The 25,134-nt window shown below is 45.4% G+C and overlaps 1 protein-coding gene across 1 annotated transcript in view; it reads left to right on the forward strand.

Moving 5' to 3' along the window:
- LOC148152293 (disintegrin and metalloproteinase domain-containing protein 12-like) overlaps nucleotides 1-25,134 on the forward strand; it is a 236,154-nt gene that overhangs the window by 82,365 nt on the left and 128,655 nt on the right. The window contains exon 10 of the mRNA XM_087985877.1: nucleotides 9,233-9,317. Within this exon, the coding sequence (XP_087842003.1) occupies nucleotides 9,233-9,317 (85 nt within the window). The remainder of the gene's footprint in view (nucleotides 1-9,232; nucleotides 9,318-25,134) is intronic.

Here is a 25,134-nt window from a genome sequence, read left to right on the forward strand (position 1 = left end):
CCTCTCCGCCCCTAACCCCTCTCCGGCCTTTCACCCTCACCTTAACCTCCTTCCACCTATCGCATTCCCAACGCCCCTCCCCCAAGTCCCTCCTCCCTACCTTTTATCTTAGCCTGCTTGGCACACCCTCCTCATTCCTGAAGAAGGGCTTATACCTGAAACGTCGATTCTCCTGCTCCTTTGATGCTGCCTGACCTGCTGCGCTTTTCCAGCAACACATTTTCAAATATGGATTGATTAAGGAAAGTTGACCCGGATTTGCTAATATCAAATTGTGTATAACTGACTCGTTTGATGAGTTAATAGAGAAAGTAGATCAGGGTTATGCTGTTGATGTGGTGTATGTGCATTTACAAAACATATTTGATAAAACACTCCAGAAAAGACTTGTCACTTAGAGTCCATGGAATAAGAAGGGACAGTAGCAGCATGGATACCAAATTGGTGAAGTTGTAGGAAGCAGAGTTGTGTTGAATGACTGACTTTTGGCCTGGAAGACATATATAATGGGGCTGTCCAGGGTTGGTTTTAGGACTAGTATTAGTCAGGTGGAGGAACAGAGGGATCTTGGGGTCTATGTACATAGATCTTTGAAGGTTGCCACTCAGGTGGATAGAGTTTGTAAGAAGGCCTATGGAGTATTATCGTTCATTAGCAGAGGGATTGAATTCAAGAGTCGTGAAGTGATGTTGCAGCTGTACAGGACTTTGGTTAGGCCACAGTTGGAGTACTGTGTGCAGTTCTGGTCGCCTCACTTTAGGAAAGATGTGGAAGCTTTGGAGAGGGTGCAGAGAAGATTTACCAGGATGTTGCCTGGAATGGAGAGGAAGTCATACGAGGATAGGTTGAGAGTTCTCGGCCTTTTCTCGTTGGAACGGCGAAGGATGAGGGGTGACTTGATAGAGGTTTATAAGATGATCAGAGGAATAGATAGAGTAGACAGTCAGAAACTTTTTCCCCGGGTACAACAGAGTGTTACAAGGGGACATAAATTTAAGGTGAAGGGTGGAAGGTATAGGGGAGATGTCAGGGGTGGGTTCTTTACCCAGAGAGTGGTGGGGGCATGGAATGCGCTGCCCATGGGAGTGGTAGAGTCGGAATCATTGGCGACCTTTAAGCGGCATTTGGATAGGTACATGGATGGGTACTTAATCTAGGTTAGAAGTTCGGCACAACATCGTGGGCCGAAGGGCTTGTTCTGTGCTGTATTGTTCTATGTTCTATGTTCTATGTTCTATATGCATGACTGAAACTTGAAAGTTGAGAGCATAATTTGTAAGTCTCAAAAATTGGAAGTATTGTGAATAATGAATAGGAGCAAAACAGTTAATACATCATACAGGATTTCTGGCTTTATAAACATGGGCATAGAGCACAAAAGTAAGGAAGTTATATTTAACTCTAAAAAACACAGATTCAGCTTCAACTGTTTCCAGACACCGCACTTCAGGATGGATGTGACAGCATTCACGGGGTTGTAGAAATTAGATTAGATTAGATTACTTACAGTGTGGAAACAGGCCCTTCGGCCCAACAAGTCCACACCAACCCGCCGAAGCGCAACCCACCCATACCCCTTTAACCTAACACTACGGGCAATTTAGCATGGCCAATTCACCTGACCTGCACATTTTTTGGATTGTGGGAGGAAACCGGAGCACCCGGAGGAAACCCACGCAGACACGGGGAGAATGTGCAAACTCCACACAGAGAGTCGCCTGAGGCAGGAATTGAACCCGGGTCTCTGGTGCTGTGAGGCAGCAGTGCTAACCACTGTGCCACCGTGCCGCCTAAATTATTAAGGAGATTGAACATAGAACATTACAGCGCAGTACAGGCCCTTCGTTGCACTGACCAGTCATACCAATCTGAAGCCCATCTAACCTACACTATTCCATGTACGTCCATATGCCTGTCCAATGACGACTTAAATGTATTTAAAGTTGGTGAATCTACTACCGTTGCAGGCAAAGCATTCCATACCCTTACTACTCTCTGAGTAAAGAAACTACCTCTGACATCTGTCCTATATCTATCACCCCTCAATTTAATGCTAGTCCCCTCGTATACGCGTTGTCACCATTCTTGGAAAAAGGATCTCCCTGTCCCCCCTATCTAACCCTCTGATTATCTTATATGTCTCTAATAAGTCACCTCTCAACCTTCTTCTCTCCAACGAAAACAGCCTCAAGTCCCTCAGCCTTTCCTCATGAGACCTTCCCTCCATATCAGGCAACATCCTAGTAAATCTCCTCTGCACCCTTTCCAAAGCTTCCACATCCTTCTTATAATGCGGTGACCAGAACTGTACACAATACTCCAAGTGTGGCTGTACCAGAGCTTTGTACAGCTGTAGCATAACCTCCTGGTTCCGGAACTCAATCCCTCTATTAATAAAAGCTAAAACACTGTATGCCTTCTTAACAGCCCTGTCAACCTGGATGGCAACTTTCAAGGATCTGTGTACCTGGACACCAAGGTCTCTCTGCTCATCTACACTACCAAGAATCTTACCATTAGCCCAGTACTTTGCATTCCGGTTACTCCGACCAAACTAATCACCTCACACTTGTCCGCATTAAACTCCATTTGCACCTATCAGCCCAACTCTGCAGCTTATCTATGTCTCTCTGTATCCTACAACATCCTTCGGCACTATCCACAACTCCACCGACCTTAGTGTCGTCTGCAAATTTACTAACCCACCCTTCTACGCCCTCATCCAGGTCATTTATATAAATGACGAACAGCAGTGGACCCAACACCGACCCTTGCGGTATACCACTGGTAACTGGACTCCAGGATGAACATTTCCCATCAACCACCACCCTCTGTCTTCTTTCAGCAAGCCAATTACTGATCCAAACTGCTATATCTCCCACAATCCCATTCCTCCGCATTTTGTACAATAGCTTACTTTGGGGAACCTTATCGAATACCTTGCTGAAATCCATATACACCACATCAACCGGTTTACTCTCATCTACCTGTTTGGTCACTTTCTCAAAGAACTCAATAAAGTTCGTGAGGAAGGGCTTATGCCCGAAACGTCGATTCTCCTGTTCCCTGGATGCTGCCTGACCTGCTGCGCTTTTCCAGCAACACATTTCCAGCTCTGATCTCCAGCATCTGCAGACCTCACTTTCTCCTCAAGGATTTCTAATACCCCTTCCTTGTGACCCTCAATCCCACCTAGTATAGTAGCCTGTATCTCAGTATTCTCCTCAACAACATTGTTGTTTTCTAGAGTGAATACTGTAGAAAAATATTCATTTAGTGCTTCTGACTCCACACACAACTTCCCACTACTATCCTTGATTGGCCCTAATCTTACTCTCGTCATTCTTTTATTCCTTAAATACCTATAGAAAGCCTTAGAGTTTACCCTGATCCTATCCACCAACAACTTCTCATGTCTCCTCCTGGCTCTTCTGAGCTCTCTCTTTAGGTCTTTCCTGCCTACCTTGTAACCCTCAAGCGCCCTAACTGATCCTTCACATCTCATCCTAACATAAACCTTCTTCTTCCTCTTGACCAGAGATTCCACTTCCTTCATAAACCACGGCTCCCGCGCTCTACAGCTTCCTCCCTGCCTGACAGGTACATACTTATCTAGGACACTCAGGAGCTTTTCCTTGAATAAGCTCCACATTTCTAATGTGCCCATCCCCTGCGGTTTCCTTCCCCATCCTATGCTTCCTAAATCTTGCCTAATCGCATCATAATTGCCTTTCCCCAGCTGTAACTCTTGCCCAGTGGTATACACCTATGCTTTTCTATCACTAAAGTAAACATACAGAAATGTGGTCGCTATCACCAAAGTGCTCACCTACGTCCAAGTCTAACACCTGGCTGGGCTCATTACCCAGTACCAAATCTAATATGGCTTCGCCCCTTGTTGGCCTCCTGCACACACTGGACAAAAAGTGATCCATCTATAGTACTCGTACTATAGTGTTCCCAGTCAATATTTGGAAAGTTGAAGTCCCCATGACAACTACCCTGTCTCTCTCACTCCTATCGAGAATCCTCTTTGCTATCCTTTCCTCTACATCTCTGGAACTATTCGGAGACCTATAGAAAACTTCCAACAGGGTGACCTCTCCTTTCCTGTTTCTAACCTCAGCCCATACTACCTCAGTTGATGAGTCCCCAAACATCCTTTCTGCAACTGTAATACTGTCCTTGACCAACAATGCCACACCTCCCCCTCTTTTACCATCTTCTCTGTTCTTACTGAAACATCTAAATCCTGGAACCTGCAACAACCATTCCTGTGCCTGCTCTATCCATGATAGTTCCAGATATGAGGAACTTCAGTTCTGTGGCTGATTTTCTTGGAGAAGATTAAGAGGCGATTTTCAAATCATGAAGACAACTGCAGGGAGAAACTGTTCCTGTTGGCAGAAGGCCAACAATGGACACCAGTTTAAAACCATAGGGACAAAGCAACCTGAGGAGAAGTACAGTGAATGTTTAGGATCTGGATTGCATTGCCTGACAGTGTAGATTCCAGCATTTTACAAGGAAACTGGATGTTTGTTTGAAGACATAGAATTTGCTTGTTTGTGGGCAATAGTATCAGGTAAATTGCTCCTGCGGAGAGCTAGCATAAAGACAGTGGGCTGAATGGATCCTTTTGGCTTATAACCATTTCAAGATTGGATGGGAGGGATCAATTCAAAATTTGCAGGTCACACAAAGCTTGGAAATATTGTGAACTATGAAGAGAATATAGTTCAAAAGGATACAGGAAACCTGGTGGAATAGTAAACAAGTAGAAGATGAAATTTAACACATGGAAGTATGGACAAGAATGAGGAAAGCTAATATAAATGAACGGACACAATTCTAAGGACCCGCAGGAGCAGAAGAACATTAAAGGTAACAATAGTCCATCAAGCTCGAAGTTGGAACTTAATGCCCCATTACCAGAGTTTTGGGTGAGTGCTGGTGTTGGACTGGGCTGGACAATGTCAAAAGTCACGTGACAACAGGTTATAGTCCAACAGGTTTGGAGGCTGGGAAGGGGAGCTCTATGATTGCGCATGACAGTGCATTGTACAGATTCTGCTGCCCTCTCTTCACGTAAGTACAGGGTGAGTGGCCTTTCTGCATGGAGGCCATTGGAGGTCTGTAAATGCCCACTTATTGAGCCACAGTTGGAATTCAATGGAAGACTTACCATTTGAGAGGGAGACACAACAGCAGATCCTGTTGGGGTTACCTGCAGTTTTCTGGGGGAGGGGGTGTGGGCGGGGAGTTGGGGGAGGAAGTACGTGTGAGGTCGGCGTTTGAGCTCTCATGCTCCGATACTCCTTATTGAGGGGACCTACTGAAAGCCATCCCCAATTGCTGTACTGCTCTCCACTGTCATCACATGATCTTCCCTCCCCTGTCCTTGGGAAAACCACCGTACTCTGTTTCTGACTCCAGAGGATCCATCAGCGAACTCCTATCAGCCTGCTGCACCTGGTAGGAGACACAGTGGGCTATCCTGGCCTCTGACTGTCTTGCAACTTTCAGAAGTAGGATAGTCATGCTGGCCTTTTCAGGGCAACAAGAAAATGTCACCGGCAAAGTCCTAGCATCACAGGTCCTGCTGCCAATGAGGCATTTCATTTCACTGGGGACTCCAGATTATTGGCGGGGGCCACTCAAGTTCATTGTGGACTTCAGGATTCACACTGTTAAATCCCACCCAATCGAGTTCCCACACTTGAAGATCCATTAAAGAGGGTTCAGAAAGGATTTTCATGGATGGTTTTAGGAATGGAGGAATTTAGATAGTTTGGTGAAGCTGAGCCAGTCCTGTTCATAGAATAGAAGCTGGAGAGGAGATTTCACAATTATTGAAAACCATGAGAAATTCAGATCAGAAAGTGTTCCCATTTGTGGTAGGGATAAAAACTAGAGGACCCCGTTGAAGGTGCATGCCTGAATGGAATGGAAGCTGACTGAGGAAAAGCCTTTCCACGCAATGGCTGGCTAGATTCTGGAATGCTGAAAATGTGTTGCTGGAAAAGCGCAGCAGGTCAGGCAGCATCCAAAGAGCAGGAGTATCGACGTTTCAGGCATAAGCCCTTCTTCAGGAATTCAGGATTCTGGAATGCACTGCCTGAAGGTGTGATGGGGGCAGATCTCATTTTGGATAATTATTTGGAAAGAAAACATTTGCATGTCTATAGCGAAAAGGCAGGGGGTGAGACCAGGTGTACTGCTCCTACAGTAGACTGGGAGAATCAGGATGGTTTTGGACCTCACTAAAGAGACTTTGTGGAGTGCCTCCGAGATGGATTCTTAGAACAGCTGGTGCTGGAGCCGACCAGGGAGAAGGCAATTCTGGATCTGGTATTGTGCAACGAACCAGAATTGGTCAGGGACCTCGAGGTGAAGGAGCCATTGGGAAGTAGTGACCATAATACAATCAGCTTCAATCTGCAATTTGAGAGGGAGAGGGTACAATCGGAAGTGACAATATTTTAGTTGAATAAAGGGAACTATGGAGCTATGAGGGAGGAGCTGGCCAAAGTTCAATGGTGCAATACCTTAACAGGGATGACAGTGGAGGAACAATGGCAGATATTTCTGGGTATAATGCAGAAGATGCAGGATCAGTTCATTCCAAAAAGGAAGAAAGATCCTATGAGGAGGCAGGGGCGGCCGTGGCTGACGAGGGAAGTTAAGAAACATATAAAGTCAAAAGAGAAAAAGTATAACATAACAAAAATAAGTGGGAAAACGGAGGACTGGGAAGCTTTTAAAGGACAACAGAGGATTACTAAGAAGGAAATATGCAGAGATAAAATGAGGTATGAAGGTAAACTGGCCAATAATATAAAGGAGGATAGGAAAAGCTTTTTTAGGTATGTGAAAGGCAAAAAAATGGTTAAGACTAAAATTGGGCCCTTGAAGACAGAAACAGGGGAATATATTACGGGGAACAAAGAAATGGCAGAAGAGTTGAATTGGTACTTCATATCTGTGTTCACTGGGGAAGACACAAGCAATCTCCCTGAGGTAACAGTGGCTGAAGGACCTGAACTTAAGCGAATTTATATTTGCCAGGAATTGGTGTTGGAGAGACTGTTAGGTCTGAAGGTTGATAAGTCCCCGGGGCCTGATGGTCTACATCCCAGGGCACTGAAGGAGGTGGCTCAAGAAATCGTGGATGCGTTGGTGATTATTTTCCAGAGTTCGATAGATTCAGGATCAGTTCCTGCGGATTAGAGGGTGGCTAATGTTGTACCACTTTTTAAGAAAGGAGCGAGAGAGAAAGCTGTAAATTATAGACCAGTTAGTCTGACCTCAGTGGTGGGAAAGATGCTGGAGTCAATTATAAAGGATGAAATTACAACACATCTGGATAATTGTAACAGGATAGGTCAGAGTCAGCATGGATTTATGAAAGGGAAATCATGCTTGACTAATCTTCTGGAATGGAGAAAGTGAGGTCTGCAGATGCTGGAGATCAGAGCTGAAAATGTGTTGCTGGAAAAGCGCAGCAGGTCAGGCAGCATCCAGGGAACAGGAGAATCGATGTTTCGGGCATAAGCGCTTATGCCCGAAACGTCGATTCTCCTGTTCCCTGGATGCTGCCTGACCTGCTGCGCTTTTCCAGCAACACATTTTCAGCTCTAATCTTCTGGAATGTTTTGAGGATGTAACTTTGAAGATGGATGTGGGAGATCCAGTAGATGTAGTGTACCTGGACTTTCAGAAAGCCTTTGATAAAGTCCCACATCTGAAGTTAGTGAGCAAAATTAGGGCGCATGGTATTGGGGGCAAAGTACTAACTTGGATTGAAAATTAGTTGGCTGACAGGAAACAAAGAGTAGTGATAAACGGCTCCCTTTCGGAATGGCAGGCGGTGACCAGTGGGGTACTACAGGGATCAGTGCTGGGACTGCAGCTTTTTACAGTATATGTTAATGATATAGAAGCTGGTATTAGTAATAACATTAGCAAATTTGCTGATGATACAAAGCTGGGTGGCAGGGTGAAATGTGAGGAGGATGTTAGGAGATTACAGGGTGACCTGGACAGGTTAGGTGAGTGGACAGATGCATGGCAGATGCAGTTTAATGTGGATAAATGTATGGTTATCCACTTTGGTGGCAAGAACAGGAAGGCAGATTACTACCTAAATGGAGTCAATTTAGGTAAGGGGGCAGTACAAAGAGATCTGGGTGTTCTTGTACACCAGTCAATGAAGGTAAGCCTGCAGGTACAGCAGGTAGTGAAGAAGGCTAATAGCATGCTGGCCTTCATAACAAGAGGGATTGAATATAGAAGCAAAGAGGTTCTTCTGCAGCTGTACAGGGCCCTGGTGAGACCACACCTGGAGTACTGTGTGCAGTTCTGGTCACCAAATTTGAGGAAAGACATTCTGGCTATTGAGGGAGTGCAGCGGAGGTTCGCGAGGTCAATTCCTGGAATGGCGGGACTACCTTACACTGAAAGACTGAAGCGACTGGGCTTGTATACCCTTGAGTTTAGAAGACTGAGAGGGGATCTGATTGTGACATATAAGATTATTAAAGGATTGGACACTCTGGAGGCAGGAAATATGTTTCCGCTGATGGGTGAGTCCCGAACCAGAGGACAGAGCTTAAAAATACAGGGTAGACCATTTAGGACAGAGATGAGGAGAAACTTCTTCACCCAGAGAGTGGTGGCTGTGTGGAATGCTCTGCCCCAGAGGGCAGTGGAGGCCCAGTCTCTGGATTCATTTAGGAAAGAGTTGGATAGAGCTTTAAAGGATAGTGGAATCAAGGGTTATGGAGATAAGGCAGGATAATCAGCCATGATCATATTGAATGGTGGTGCAGGCTCGAGGGGCAGAATGGCCTACTCCTGCACCTATTGTCTATTGTCTACAGACCATCACAAACACACAACAGGGTGAACAGTTACCTATGTGCTCAAATTATTAAATGATTCAACAATATTGAATGCTCCTCTATGTTGAATACCAACTGGAAATACTTTGAGGCTAACAAGACTCTTAATGAACTGTGGCTTCAATGTGTTTCACTCAGTATGGCCTGGTTTGACCATGAGTGTCAGAATTGTCTGAGTCCTGAAAGACATCATTGCCATACTGAGTTAGTGTGAGAACCAACATCACACTTATTGCTCACCCATCTCCATGTACAACAACATGTCTGTGGTTGCATTGGTTGGAGTGACCGCTGGCTAGTGATCATGTGCTCTGATTTCTCTTTTACAGGGGTGGAATTTTCATTGATGGAATTAATGGTTTGGCAATGCTTGGTGGAATATGTTCACTTGACAAATCTGGAGGAGTAAACTTGGTGAGCACTCACTTTTCCTTTTGTTTTTTGGGTTTCCTGTTCACTGAATAACCCCTAGTGACTTCATTGCTGACAGTGACCAGGTAACTTGGTGGGACAGCATCACCTTCATTAAGGTGTCCACAACGTTTCAATGTTGCCATCACAGCCTGAACTTCAAGGTTCAACATATTTTGTCAATGGAAGTGGCACAGAGCCATTGCAAATCAGGCTACCAAAGCCAGTATTTATTGCAATCTCTAGTTAGATTTTTTTTAGATTAGATTAGATTCCCGACAGTGTGAAAACAGGCCCTTCAGCCCAACAAGTCTACACCAATCCTCGGAAGAGTAACCCACCCAGATCCATTTACCTCTAATGCACCTAGCACTCTGAGCAATTCAGTATGGTCAATTCACCTAACCTGCACATTTTTGGAGTGTGGGAGGAAACCAGAGCACCCAGACGAAACCCACGCAGAGAATGTGCAAACTCCACACAGTCGCCCGAGAGTGGAATCGAACCTGGGACCCTGGTGCCATGAGGCAGCAGTGCTAACCACTGAGCCACTGTGCCACCCCAAATGTTGCTTTTGAGAAGCTAAAGTAAGCTGTCTTCTTGAATCGCTGCATCCCATATGCTGTAGATGCAAAAACAATGCTGTTAGGGAGGGATTTCCAGGATTTTGACCCAACAATAATGAAGGAACAGCAGTATATCAACAAATCAGGATGGTGAGTGACTTGGAAGGGAACTTGGTTGGTATTCCCACGTATCTGCTGTCCTCGTCCTTCTAAAGGGTAAAGGTCAGGGGTTTGGAAGGTGCTGTTTGAGGAGCCTTGGCAAGTTATGGCAATGCATCTTGTAGATAGTATACACTGTTGTTACTGAGCATCTGTAGTAGAGGATGTGAATGTTTGTGCCATTCAAGTGGATTGCTTTGTTGTGGATGATAAGAAGCTTCTTAAGTGTGGGAGCTGCACTCAACCAGACAAGTGGGGAGTATTCTCTCACACCCCTGACCTGTGCGTTGGTGGACAGGTGTTGGGGGGGGGGGTGCGGGGGGATCAGGAGATGAATTACTTGTTGCAAGATTCCCAGCCTCGAAATTGATCCAGAAGCCATAGTTTACTTCATTTTCTGGTAATCCTTAGGATGTTGATACTAGGGGATTCAGTGATGGTAATGCCATTGAATATCAAGGAGCAATGGTTAGTTAGATTCTCTCTTATAGAGTCATAGAGATGTACAGCACGGAATCAGACCCTTTGGTCAACTCGCCCATGCCAACCAGATATCCCAACCCAATCTAGTCCCACCTGCCAGCACCTGACCCATATCCCTCTAAACTCTTCCTATTCATATACCCACCCAGATGCCTCTTAAATGTTGCAATCATACCAGCCTCCATCACTTCCTCTGGCAGCTTATTCCATACATGTACCACCCTCTACGTGAAAAAGTTGCCACTTAGATCACTTTTACATCTTTCCCCTCTCACCCTAAACCTATGCCCTCTAATTCTGGACTTCCCCACCCCAGGGAAAAAACTTTGCCTATTTATCCTATCTGTGCCCCTCATGATTTTATAAACCTCTATAAGGTCACCCCTCAACCTCCGACGCTCCAGGGAAAACAGTCCTAGCCTATTCAACCTCTCCCTATAGCTCAAATCCTCCAACCCTGTCAACATCCTTGTAAATCTTTTCTGAACCCTTTTAAGTTTTATAACATGTTTCTGACAGGAAGGAGACAGAATTGTGTGCAATATTCCAAAAGTGGCCTAACCAATGTCCTGAACAGCTGCAACATGACCTCCCAACTCCTGTACGCAATAGTCTGATCAGGAAAGAAAAGCATACCAAACATCTTTTTCACTATCCTATCTACCTGCGACTCCACTTTCAAGGAATTATGAACCTACATTCCAAAGTTTCTTTGTTCAGCAACACTCCCCAGGACCTTACCGTTAAGTGTATAAGTCTTGCTAAGATTTACTTTTCCAAAATGCAGCACCTCACATTTATCTAAATTACACTCCATCTGCCACTCCTCAGCCCATTGGCCCATCTGGTCAAGATCCTGTTGTAATCTGAGGTAACCTTCTTCGCTGTCCACTACACCTCCAACTTTGGTGTCATCCGCAAACTTACTAACTGTACCTCTTATGCTTGCATCCAAATCATTTATATAAATGACAAGAAGTAAAAGGACCCAGCACCGATCCTTGTGGCACTCCACTGGTTACAGGCCTCCAGTCTGAAAAACAGCCCTCTACCACCACCCCTCTCTTCTACCTTTGAGCCAGTTCTGTATCCAAATGGGTAGTTCTCCCTGTTTTCCAAGAGTTCCAACCTTGCTAACCAGTCTCCCATAGGGAACCTTGTCGAATGCCTTACTGAAGTCCATATAGATTTAATCTACTGCTCTTCCCGCATCAATCCTCTTTGTTACTTCTTCAAAAATTCAATCAAGTTCATGAGGCATGATTTCCCACGCACAAAGCCATGTTGACTAATCATTCCTTGCCTTTCCAAATATATCTTGTTGGAGATGGTGATTGCCTGGCACTTGTATGGCACAAATATTATTTGCCACTTGTCAACCTAAGCCTGGATAGTGTCCAGAGTTTGTTGCATTTGAACTTGGACTTCTTCTGTACCTGAGGAGTCACGAATGGTGAGTCATTGGTGAATATTCCCACTTCTGACCTGACTTTGGAGAGGACGTCGTTGATGAAGCAGCAGAAGATGGTTGCGCCTGGAACACTATCCTGAAGAACTTCTGCAGAGATGTTGTGGAGCTGAGATGGCTGACCTTCAATAACCACAACCAACTTCTGTTGTACTCAGTATGACAAGCAGCTCAGAGTTTTGCTAAGGCTCTCTGATGTCACATGAGGCCATTATGTCAAGGCCAGTTACTCTAACCTCACCTTTGGAATTCAGCTCTTAAGATCCTGTTTGAACTGAGGCTTTAGTGAGATCAGGATTGGAATTGTTCTGGTGGAGCATGAGCTGAGCATCAGTAATTGGTCACGACTGAATACGTGTTGCTTGATAAACCTGTCAATGATACATGCATTCACTTTGCTGATGATTGAGTGTAGACCAATGGCCAAGTTAGACTTGTCACAGTTTGTGAACAGTAAATTTCTAGGCAACTTTCTATCTATTGCAGTTGTATAAGACTCTGGTGCGGCCGCATCTGGAATATTGTGTGCATTTTTGGTCGCCATACTATAGGAAGGATGTGGAGGCACTGGAACGGGTGCAGAGGAGGTTTACCAGGATGTTGCCTGGTATGGAAGGAAGATCGTATGAGGAAAGACTGAGACACTTGGGGCTGTTTTCATTAGAGAAAAGAAGGTTTAGGGGTGACTTGATTGAGGTGTACAAGATGATTAGGGGGTTAGATAGGGTTGACAGTGTGAACCTTTTCCCGCGTATGGAGTCGGGTATTACAAGGGGGCATAGCTTTAAATTAAGGGGGGGTAGATATAGGACTGAAGTTAGGGGTAGGTTCTTCACTCAGCGAGTCGTAAGTTCATGGAATGCCCTGCCAGTAGCAGTGGTGGACTCTCCCTCTTTATGGGCATTTAAGCGGGCATTGGATAGGTATATGGAGGATAGTGGGTTAGTATAGGTTAGGTGGTCTTGGATCGGCGCAACATCGAGGGCCAAAGGGCCTGTACTGCGCTGTATTCTTCTATGTTCTATTGCTTCGGCTCTAGGGGTGGCAAGTTCTAGTGCGGACATCTCAGTACTATTGCCACAAATTTGTCACAGGTTTTGCAGGAAAGAAATTGAAAAAAGAACTTACTCCACTCATTATTGCAGATTTACAAAAATAAAAGTAAGGATACGCTTTAAACAGCCACTTAGCTGCTGTGAGCTTTCTTCCACACAGGCTTCTCCATGTTCAGCTGTGAATTTTGCTGTTTGTTCATTTTTCTGATGTTCACTTGAGATCAAACAGCAGAACAGTGAGCTGTGTAGATTCACTGTGGACTGTGTAGATTCACTGTGGACTGTGCAGATTCACTGTGGACTGTGTAGATTCACTGTGGACTGTGCAGATTCACTGTGGACTGTGCAGATTCACTGTGGACTGTGTAGATTCACTGGTGACAGAGTAGATTCACTGTGGACTGTGTAGATTCACTGTGGACTGTGTAGATTCACTATGGACTGTGTAGATTCACTGTGGACTGTGTAGATTCACTATGGACTGTGTAGATTCACTGCTGATGGCGCAGATTCACTGTGGACTGTGTAGATTCACTGTGGACTGTGTAGATTCACTATGGACTGTGTAGATTCACTGGTGACAGAGTAGATTCACTGTGGACTGTGTAGATTCACTATGGACTGTGTAGATTCACTGCTGATGGCGCAGATTCACTGTGGACTGTGTAGATTCACTATGGACTGTGTAGATTCACTGGTGACAGAGTAGATTCACTGTGGACTGTGTAGATTCACTGGTGACAGTGCAGATTCACTGTGGACTGTGTAGATTCACTGGTGACAGAGTAGATTCACTGTGGACTGTGTAGATTCACTGGTGACAGTGCAGATTCACTGTGGACTGTGTAGATTCACTGGTGACAGTGTAGATTCACTGTGGACTGTGTAGATTTACTGCCGACTGGGCAGATTCACTACAGACTGTGTAGATTCTCGGCTAACTGTAGATTCACCGCTGACTGTGCAGATTCAGTGATGACTGTGTAGATTCACTGTGGACTGTGCAGATTCACTGCTGATTGTGCAGATTCACTGCTGACTGTGCAGATTCACTGCTTATTGTACAGTCTCACTGCTGACTGTGCAGATTCACTGCTGACTGCGCAGATTCAGTGCTGACTGTGCAGATTCACTGCTTAATGTCCAGTCTCACTGCTGACTGTACAGATTCACTGCTGACTGTACAGATTCACTGCTGATAGTACAGTGTCACTGCTGACAGTGCAGATTCACTGCTGAATGTACAGTTTCACTGCTGATTGTGCAGATTCAGTGCTGACTGCAGATTCAAAGCTGATTGTGCAGACTCACTGCTGACTGTGCAGATTAGCTGTTGACTGTGCAGATTCACTGCTGACTGTGCAGATTCACTGCCGACTGTGCAGATTCACTGTTGACTGTGCAGATTCACCGCTGACTGTGCAGATTCACTGCTGACTGTGCAGATTCCCTGCTGACTGTGCAGATTCACTGTTGAGTGTACAGATTCACTGCTGACTGTGCGGATTCACAGCTTATTGTGCAGATTCACTGTTGACTGTGCAGATTCACTGCCGACCATGCAGATTCACTGTTCACTGTACAGATTCACTGCTGACTGTGCAGATTCACTGCTGACTGTGCAGATTCACTGTTGACTGTGCATATTCACTATTAACTGTACAGATTCACTATTGACTGTACAGTTTCACTGCTGACTGTGTAGATTCACTGCTGACTGTGCACATTCACTGTTGACTTTACAGATTCACTGCTGACTGTGCAGATTCACTGTTGACTGTGCAGATTCAGCGCTGACTGTACAGATTCACTGTTGGCTGTACAGATTCCATGTTGACTGTGCAGATTCACTGCTAACTGTGCAGATTCACTGCTGACTGTGCAGATTCACTGTTAACTATACAGATTCACTGCTGACTGTACAGATTCACTGCTGACTGTGCAGATTCACTGTTAACTATACAGATTCACTGCTGACTGTACAGATTCACTGCTGACTGTGCAGATTCACTGTTGACTGTGCAGATGAACTGCTGAATCTACAGTTTCACTGCTGATTGTGCAGATTCAGTGCTGACTGCAGATTCAAAGCTGATTGTGCAGACTCACTGCTGACTGTGCAGATTCACTGTTGACTGTGCGGATTCACTGTGGACAGTACAGATTCACCACTGACTGTGCAGATTCACTGGTGACTGTGCAGATTCACTGCCGACTGTGCAGATTCACTGTTGGCTGTGCAGATTCACTGTGGACAGTACAGATTCACCACTGACTGTGCAGATTCACTGGTGACAGTGTAGATTCACTGTGGACTGTGTAGATTTACTTCCGACTGGGCAGATTCACTGCTGACTGCGCAGATTCACTGCTGACTGTGCAGATTCACTGTGGACAGTACAGATTCACCACTGACTGTGCAGATTCACTGCTGACTGTGCAGATTCACTACTGACTGTGCAGATTCACTGCTGACTGTGCAGATTCACTATGGACTGTGCAGATTCACTGCTGATTGTGCAGATTCACTGCTGACTATGCAGATTCACTGCTTAATGTCCAGTCTCACTGCTGACTGTGCAGATTCACTGCTGACTGTACAGATTCACTGCCGACTGTGCAGATTCACTGCCGACTGTGCAGATTCACTGTTGACTGTGCAGATTCACCGCTGACTGTGCAGATTCACTGCCGACTGTGCAGATTCACTGTTGACTGTGCAGATTCACCGCTGACTGTGCAGATTCACTGCTGACTGTGCAGATTCCCTGCTGACTGTGCAGATTCACTGTTGAGTGTACAGATTCACTGCTGACTGTGCGGATTCACAGCTTATTGTGCAGATTCACTGTTGACTGTGCAGATTCACTGCCGACCATGCAGATTCACTGTTCACTGTACAGATTCACTGCTGACTGTGCAGATTCACTGCTGACTGTGCAGATTCACTGTTGACTGTGCATATTCACTATTAACTGTACAGATTCACTATTGACTGTACAGTTTCACTGCTGACTGTGTAGATTCACTGCTGACTGTGCACATTCACTGTTGACTTTACAGATTCACTGCTGACTGTGCAGATTCACTGTTGACTGTGCAGATTCAGCGCTGACTGTACAGATTCACTGTTGGCTGTACAGATTCCATGTTGACTGTGCAGATTCACTGCTAACTGTGCAGATTCACTGCTGACTGTGCAGATTCACTGTTAACTATACAGATTCACTGCTGACTGTACAGATTCACTGCTGACTGTGCAGATTCACTGTTAACTATACAGATTCACTGCTGACTGTACAGATTCACTGCTGACTGTGCAGATTCACTGTTGACTGTGCAGTTGAACTGCTGAATCTACAGTTTCACTGCTGATTGTGCAGATTCAGTGCTGACTGCAGATTCAAAGCTGATTGTGCAGACTCACTGCTGACTGTGCAGATTCACTGTTGACTGTGCGGATTCACTGTGGACAGTACAGATTCACCACTGACTGTGCAGATTCACTGGTGACTGTGCAGATTCACTGCCGACTGTGCAGATTCACTGTTGGCTGTGCAGATTCACTGTGGACAGTACAGATTCACCACTGACTGTGCAGATTCACTGGTGACAGTGTAGATTCACTGTGGACTGTGTAGATTTACTTCCGACTGGGCAGATTCACTGCTGACTGCGCAGATTCACTGCTGACTGTGCAGATTCACTGTGGACAGTACAGATTCACCACTGACTGTGCAGATTCACTGCTGACTGTGCAGATTCACTACTGACTGTGCAGATTCACTGCTGACTGTGCAGATTCACTATGGACTGTGCAGATTCACTGCTGATTGTGCAGATTCACTGCTGACTATGCAGATTCACTGCTTAATGTCCAGTCTCACTGCTGACTGTGCAGATTCACTGCTGACTGTACAGATTCACTGCTGATAGTACAGTGTCACTGCTGACAGTGCAGATTCACTGCTGATTGTACAGTTTCACTGCTGATTGTGCAGATTCAGTGCTGACTGCAGATTCAAAGCTGATTGTGCAGACTCACTGCTGACTGTGCAGATTCACTGTTGACTGTGCAGATTCACTGCTGACTGTTCAGATTCACTGCTGACTGTACAGATTCACTGCTGATAGTACAGTGTCACTGCTGACAGTGCAGATTCACTGCTGATTGTACAGATTCAGTGCTGACTGCAGATTCAAAGCTGATTGTGCAGACTCACTGCTGACTGTGCAGATTCACTGCTGACTGTGCAGATTCACTGTTGACTGTGCAGATTCACTGCTGACTGTGCAGATTCACTGCCGACTGTGCAGATTCACTGTTGACTGTGCAGATTCACCGCTGACTGTGCAGATTCACTGCTGACTGTGCAGATTCACTGTTGACTATACAGATTCCCTGCTCACTGTGCAGATTCACTGTTGACTGTACAGATTCACTGCTGACTGTGCGGATTCACTGCTTATTGTGCAGATTCACTGTTGACTGTGCAGATTCACTGCCGTCCATGCAGATTCACTGTTCACTGTACAGATTCACTGCTGACTGTGCAGATTCACTGCTGACTGTGCAGATTCACTGTTGACCGTGCAGATTCACTGTTGACTGCACAGATTCACCGTTGACTGTACAGTTTCACTGCTGACTGTGTAGATTCACTGCTGACTGTGCAGATTCACTGTTGACTTTACAGATTCACTGCTGACTGTGCAGATTCACCGTTGACTGTGCAGATTCACTGCTGACTGTGCAGATTCACTGTTGACTTTACAGATTCACTGCTGACTGTGCAGATTCACTGTTGACTGTGCAGATTCAGCGCTGACTGTACAGATTCACTGTTGGCTGTACAGATTCCATGTTGACTGTGCAGATTCACTGCTAACTATGCAGATTCACTGCTGACTGTGCAGATTCACTGTTAACTATACAGATTCACTGCTGACTGTGCAGATTCACTGTTGACTGTGCAGATTCAGCGCTGACTGTACAGATTCACTGTTGGCTGTACAGATTCCATGTTGACTGTGCTGATTCACTGCTAACTGTGCAGATCCACTTTTGACTGTACAGATTCACTGCTGACTGTACAGATTCACTGCTGACTGTGCAGATTCACTGCTAACTGTCGAGATTCACTGTTGGCTGTGCAGATTCACCGCTGACTCTGCAGATCCACTTTTGACTGTACAGATTCACTGCTGACTGTACAGATTCACTGCTGACTGTGCAGATTCACTGCTAACTGTCGAGATTCACTGTTGGCTGTGCAGATTCACCGCTGACTCTGCAGATCCACTGCTAACTGTCGAGATTCACTGTTGGCTGTGCAGATTCACCGTTGACTCTGCAGATTCACTGTTGGCTGTACAGATTCCATGTTGACTGTGCAGATTCACTGCTGACTGTGCAGATTCACTTTTGACTGTACAGATTCACTGCTGACTGTGCAGATTCTCTGCTAACTGTGTAGATTCACTGTCGGCTGTACAGATTCACCGCTGACTGTGCAGATTCACTGTTGACTGTACAGATTCAATGTTGACTGTGCAGATTCACCGCTGACTGTGCAGATTCATTGTTGACTACACAGTTTTTTTGCTGACTGTGCAGATTCACTGTTGACTGTACAGATTCACTGCTGACTGTGCGGATTCACTGCTGACTGTGCAGATTCACTGTTGACTGTGCAGATTCACCGCTGACTGTGCAGATTCACCGCTGACTGTGCAGATTCACTGTTGACTACACAGATTCACTGCTGACTGTGCAGATTCACTGTTGACTGTACAGATTCACTGCTGACTGTGCGGATTCCCTGCTGACTGTGCAGATTCACTGTTGACTGTACAGATTCATTGTTGACTGTGCAGATTCACTGCTGACTGTTCAGATTCACTGTTGACCGTGAAGATTCACTATTGACTGTACAGTTTCACTGCTGACTGTGTAGATTCACTGCTGACTGTGCACATTCACTGTTGACTTTACAGATTCACCGCTGACTGTACAGATTCACTGTTGACTGTACAGATTCACCGCTGACTGTACAGATTCCATGTTGACTGTGCAGATTCACTGCTAACTGTGTAGATTCACTGCTGATTGTGCAGATTCACTGTTAACTATACAGATTCACTGCTGACTGTATAGATTCACTGCTGACTGTGCAGATTCACTGTTGACTGTGCAGATGCACTGCTAACTGTGTAGATTCACTGTTGACTGTGCAGATTCACCGCTGACTATGCAGATTCACTGTTGACTACACAGTTTCATTGCTGCCTGTGCAGATTTTCTGTTGGCTGTGAAGATTCACCGCTGACTGTGCAGATTCGCTGTTGACTACACAGTTTCATTGCTGACTGTGATATTCATTGTTGGCAGAACAGATTCCCTGCTGACTCTGCAGATTCACTGTTGATTGTGCACATTCACTGCAGACTGTGCACATTCACTGCAGACTGTACAGATTCACTTCTGACTGTGCAGATTCACTGTTGACTGTGCAGATTCACCGCTGACTGTACAGATTCACTGGTGACTGTACAGATTCACTGCTGACTGTGCAGATTCACTGTTGACTGTACAGATTCACTGCTGACTGTGCAGATTCACTGTTGACTGTGCAGATTCACCGCTGACTGTACAGATTCACTGGTGACTGTACAGATTCACTGCAGACTGTACAGATTCACTGGTGACTGTACAGATTCACTGCTGACTGTGCAGATTCACTATTGACTGTACAGATTCACTGTTGACTGTACAGATTCACTGCTGATTGTGCACATTCACTGCAGACTGTACAGATTCACTTCTGACTGTGCAGATTCACTGTTGACTGTACAGATTCACTGCTGACTGTGCAGATTCACCGCTGACTGTACAGATTCACTGCTGACTGTGCAGATTCACCGTTGACTGCACAGATTCACTGTTGACTGTACAGATTCACTGCTGACTGTGCAGATTCACTGTTGACTGTACAGATTCACTGCTGACTGTGCAGATTCACTGTGGACCGTGCAGATTCACTGCTGACTGTGCAGATTCACTATTGACTGTGCAGATTCACCGCTGACTGTACAGATTCACTGTTGACTGTACAGATCCACTGTTGACCATGCAGATTCACTATTGACTGTCCAGATTCACTGTTGACTGTACAGACCACTGCTGACTGTGTAGATTCACTGCTGACTGTGCAGATTCACTTTTGACTGTGCAGATTCACTGTTGACTGTACAGATTCACTGTTGACTGTACAGATTCACTGCTGACTGTACAGATTCACTGTTGGCTGTGCAGATTCAATGTTGACTGTGCAGATTCACTGCTGACTGTGCAGATTCACCGCTGACTGCACACTTTCACTGTTGACTGTGCAGATTCACTGTTGACTGTGCAGATTCACTGCTGACTGTACAGATTCACTGCTGACTGTGCAGATTCAATGTTGACTGTGCAGATTCACTGCTGACTGTGCAGATTCACCGCTGACTGCGCACTTTCACTGTTGACTGTGCAGATTCACTGTTGACTGTGCAGATTCACTGCTGACTGTGCAGATTCACTGTTGAGTGTGCAGATTCACTGCTGACTGTGCAGATTCACTGTTGACTGTGCAGTTTCACTGTTGACTGTGCAGAGTCAATGATGACTATGCAGATTCACTGTTGACTACACAGTTTCTTTGCTGACTGTGCAGATTTTCTTTCGGCTGTAAAGATTCCCCGCTGACTGTGCAGATTCACTGTTGACTACACAGTTTCATTGCTGACTGTGATATTCATTGTTGGCAGTACAGATTCCCTGCTGATGGTGCAGATTCACTGTTGACTGTGCACATTCACTGCTGACTGTGCACATTCACTGCTGACTGTGCAGATTCACTGCTGACTGTGCAGATTCACTGCTGACTGTGCAGATTCACTGGTGACTGTGCAGACTCACTGCTGACTGTGCAAATTCACTTCTGACTGCGCAGATTCACTGCTGACTGTACAGATTCACTGTTGAGTGTGCAGATTCACTGCTGACTATCCAGATTCACTGTTGACTGTGCATATTCACTGTTGACTGTGCAGAGTCACTGCTGACTGTGCAGATTCACTGTTGAGTGTGCAGATTCACTGCTGACTATGTGATTCACTGCTGACTGTGCAGATTCACTGCTGACTATGCGATTCACTGCTGACTGTGCAGATTCAATGTTGACTGTGCAGATTCACTGCTGACTGTGCAGATTCACCGCTGACTGCGCACTTTCACTGTTGACTGTGCAGATTCACTGTTGACTGTGCAGATTCACTGCTGACTGTACATATTCACTACTGACTGTGCAGATTCAATGTTGACTGTGCAGATTCACTGCTGACTGTGCAGATTCACTGTTGACTGTGCAGATTCACTGTTGACTGTGCAGATTCACTGCTGACTGTACAGATTCACTGTTGAGTGTGCAGATTCACTGCTGACTGTGCTGATTCACTGTTGACTGTGCAGTTTCACTGTTGACTGTGCAGAGTCAATGATGACTATGCAGATTCACTGTTGACTACACAGTTTCATTGCTGACTGTGCAGATTTTCTTTTGGCTGTAAAGATTCACCGCTGACTGTGCAGATTCACTGTTGACTACACAGTTTCATTGCTGACTGTGATATTCATTGTTGGCAGTACAGATTCCCTGCTGATGGTGCAGATTCACTGTTGACTGTGCACATTCACTGCTGACTGTGCACATTCACTGCTGACTGTATAGATTCACTGCTGACTGTGCAGATTCACTGCTGACTGTGCAGATTCACTGGTGACTGTGCAGACTCACTGCTGACTGTGCAAATTCACTTCTGACTGCGCAGATTCACTGCTGACTGTGCAGATTCACTGTTGAGTGTGCAGATTCACTGCTGACTATCCAGATTCACTGTTGACTGTGCATATTCACTGTTGACTGTGCAGAGTCACTGCTGACTGTGCAGATTCACTGTTGAGTGTGCAGATTCACTGCTGACTATGCGATTCACTGCTGACTGTGCAGATTCACTGTTGACTGTGCAGATTCCCCGCTGACTGTGCAGATTCACTGTTGACTACACAGTTTCATTGCTGACTGTGATATTCATTGTTGGCAGTACAGATTCCCTGCTGATGGTGCAGATTCACTGTTGACTGTGCACATTCACTGCTGACTGTGCACATTCACTGCTGACTGTACAGATTCACTGCTGACTGTGCAGATTCACTGGTGACTGTGCAGACTCACTGCTGACTGTGCAAATTCACTTCTGACTGCGCAGATTCACTGCTGACTGTACAGATTCACTGTTGAGTGTGCAGATTCACTGTTGAGTGTGCAGATTCACTGTTGACTGTGCATATTCACTGTTGACTGTGCAGAGTCACTGCTGACTGTGCAGATTCACTGTTGAGTGTGCAGATTCACTGCTGACTATGCGATTCACTGTTGACTGTGCAGATTCACTTTTGACTGTGCAGATTCCCCGCTGACTGTGCAGATTCACTGCTAACTGTGCAGATTCACTGTTGACTGTGCAGATTCACTGCTGACTGTGCAGATTCACTGTTGACTGTGCAGATTCCCCGCTGACTGTGCAGATTCACTGTTGACTGTACAGATTCACTGCTGACTGTACAGATTCACTGCTAACTGTACAGATTCACTGCTAACTGTGCAGATTCACTGTTGACTGTGCAGATTCACTGCTGACTGTGCAGATTCACTGTTGACTGTGCAGATTCACTGCTGACTGTGCAGATTCACTGTTCCTAACCTTAAGAGAATTTGTCAAATAAGATTTCCCTTTCACAAAATCATATTACTCTATTTAATTGTGTTAAAGTATCTAAGTGGACTCCAGCATTCTCTTAATGATTAACATTGTGCTATTTGCCCTATAGTTACCTGCTTTCCCACCCTTCTTGAATGTTTTTGAATCAACTGTTACCTTCCCAGAGTCCCATGGGGTCTGGAGGATTTGGACTAAGATTATCTCTGCAGCCACTTTCTTTAAACCCCGTAGATGCTGGCCAGTGAGTCCTGGCGGTGTGTCTGCCCATTGTCCCATTAGTTTGTTTGAATACTTTGTCTATTGTGATAGAGACTGCTGCAGTGCTGGTGGATACACAAGACAACCTGGATCTAGTTTAGGAGAAGGATGAATGCTCCAACAGGATACCATCTCTTTAACAAAAGCTGACACTCACAGGGCCACTACTCAATCCGACTGCCAGTGCAACACAGGACGACCCTGTGCTTGGCTCAGACCAAAGGATGATGTGCACCTTAACATTGCAAAAAGGGAACAGCAAGTGGAGCTTTTGGTCCTGCACTCATCACAATGTGGAAGCTCTGAGAAAAAGATGCACCACTTAATGCAACATCAGGAAAGTGTGTTAATTGGTTGGATCACATTCGCCTGGAGATGCAGCAAGAACAGTTAACTGAACACTCGAATCAGGTTATGATTGATCAGGGGATTTCAGCAGAAGTCTCCATCACCTCATTTGTGCTCATGGGAAAGGTGCAATGTAGGTATGAATCCCTTTTGCCAAGGTTCTGTGTATTAACATTCACAGCTTTGAGCACAATCAAATACGTTGCACTGTGAGCCTTAATGATGGCCTTAACCTGGTTTCTTTGTAACTGTTAGCAGAGTCTGGATTACATATTTGAATACTTAGAGACCCCCCTTCCCTGCATCTCTCTCTTTCTGAACACAGCCCCGCTAGTTGAATGAGGCACAGCACGTCACGTTGATGGGGGACAGTCTTTCTGGGGTATAATTCATTGCCCTGGCTCACCAGGCCATGCTTCGGATATTATTGATACGGAGATCAGTAACTTCAGACTAATCTCTAACTCATTTTGTTTCTTTGTCATTGGTTGTTTCAGTTTTTCTCTTGCTCATCTTGTAGTTAACAATGCATCAGCTCCAGGCGTGTCATCTGCTTCTTGACACATCACCATAAGACTATAAGAAATAGGAGGGAGGAGGCCATTTGGCCTCTCACACTTGTTCTGTCATTCAGTAGGGTCAGGGCTGGTCTGACATAACTTAGGACCACTTTCCTGCCTTTTCCCTGTGACCTCGATTCCCCCACTGATCAAGAATCTTATCTGTCTCAGTCTTAAATATACACAAGGATTCTGCCCTCCCTACAGCTCTCTCTGTGGCAAAGAGTTCCAAAGATTCTCAACCCTCTGGGAGAAGAAATTCCTCCTCAAGGCAGAGTTAAATTGGCCCCTTATTCTGAGATGATGCCCTCTGGCCCTAGACTCTCTCCCGTCAGGGGAATAATCTTCTAAGCATTTACCCTGTCAAGCCTCTGAACAATCATCTATTTTCTCATGTTTTTAAACCCTGATGGGTGGACTCCCAATCAGTTTAGCCTTTGCTTGTAATTCCTCTATGCCAGGGAACATCCTAGTGAACCTGCTCTGAACTTTCTTCAATGAAATAATATCTCTCCTTAAATGAGGGAACCAAAACTGCTCACAGTATTCCAGATGTGGTCTTACCAGCATTTCGTACTATTGCAGTAAGACTTCCCTCCTCTTTACTACCATCGCCCTGAAATAAAGGTCAGCATTCCATTAAACTTCCTGATTAGCTGCTGTACCTATGTGCTAGCTTTCTGTGCTTCAGTCACGGGTACCCAAGTCCCTTTGTGTTGCAACTTTCTGCAGTTTCACTCATTTTAAATAATATTCTGTTGTTTTGTTCTTCCTTGCACCTTCGCATTTTTCCACATTATAACTTTCCCTAAATTTTTGCCCACTTGTGTAACCTATCAGTGTACAGAACGTAGAGCAATACAACACAGCAACAGGCCCTTTGGCCCACGATGTTGTGCTGAACATAATGCCAAACTAATCTCTTTACTCTGCCCTCGGTCCATATCCCTCCATTCCTTGTATATTCATTGTCTTATCTAAAGATTCCTTATATGCTCCTATCACATCTGCTTCCACCACTACCCTGGCATCACATTCCATATTAGAACATAGAACATAGAACATAGAAGAATACAGCGCAGTACAGGCCCTTGGGCCCTC

The sequence above is a fragment of the Chiloscyllium plagiosum genome, unplaced genomic scaffold (genome assembly GCF_037043375.1).
Source record: "Chiloscyllium plagiosum isolate Xiang-an unplaced genomic scaffold, Cpla_swu_hap1 HiC_scaffold_1, whole genome shotgun sequence".
In the NCBI taxonomy this organism is placed as follows: Eukaryota; Metazoa; Chordata; class Chondrichthyes; order Orectolobiformes; family Hemiscylliidae; genus Chiloscyllium; species Chiloscyllium plagiosum.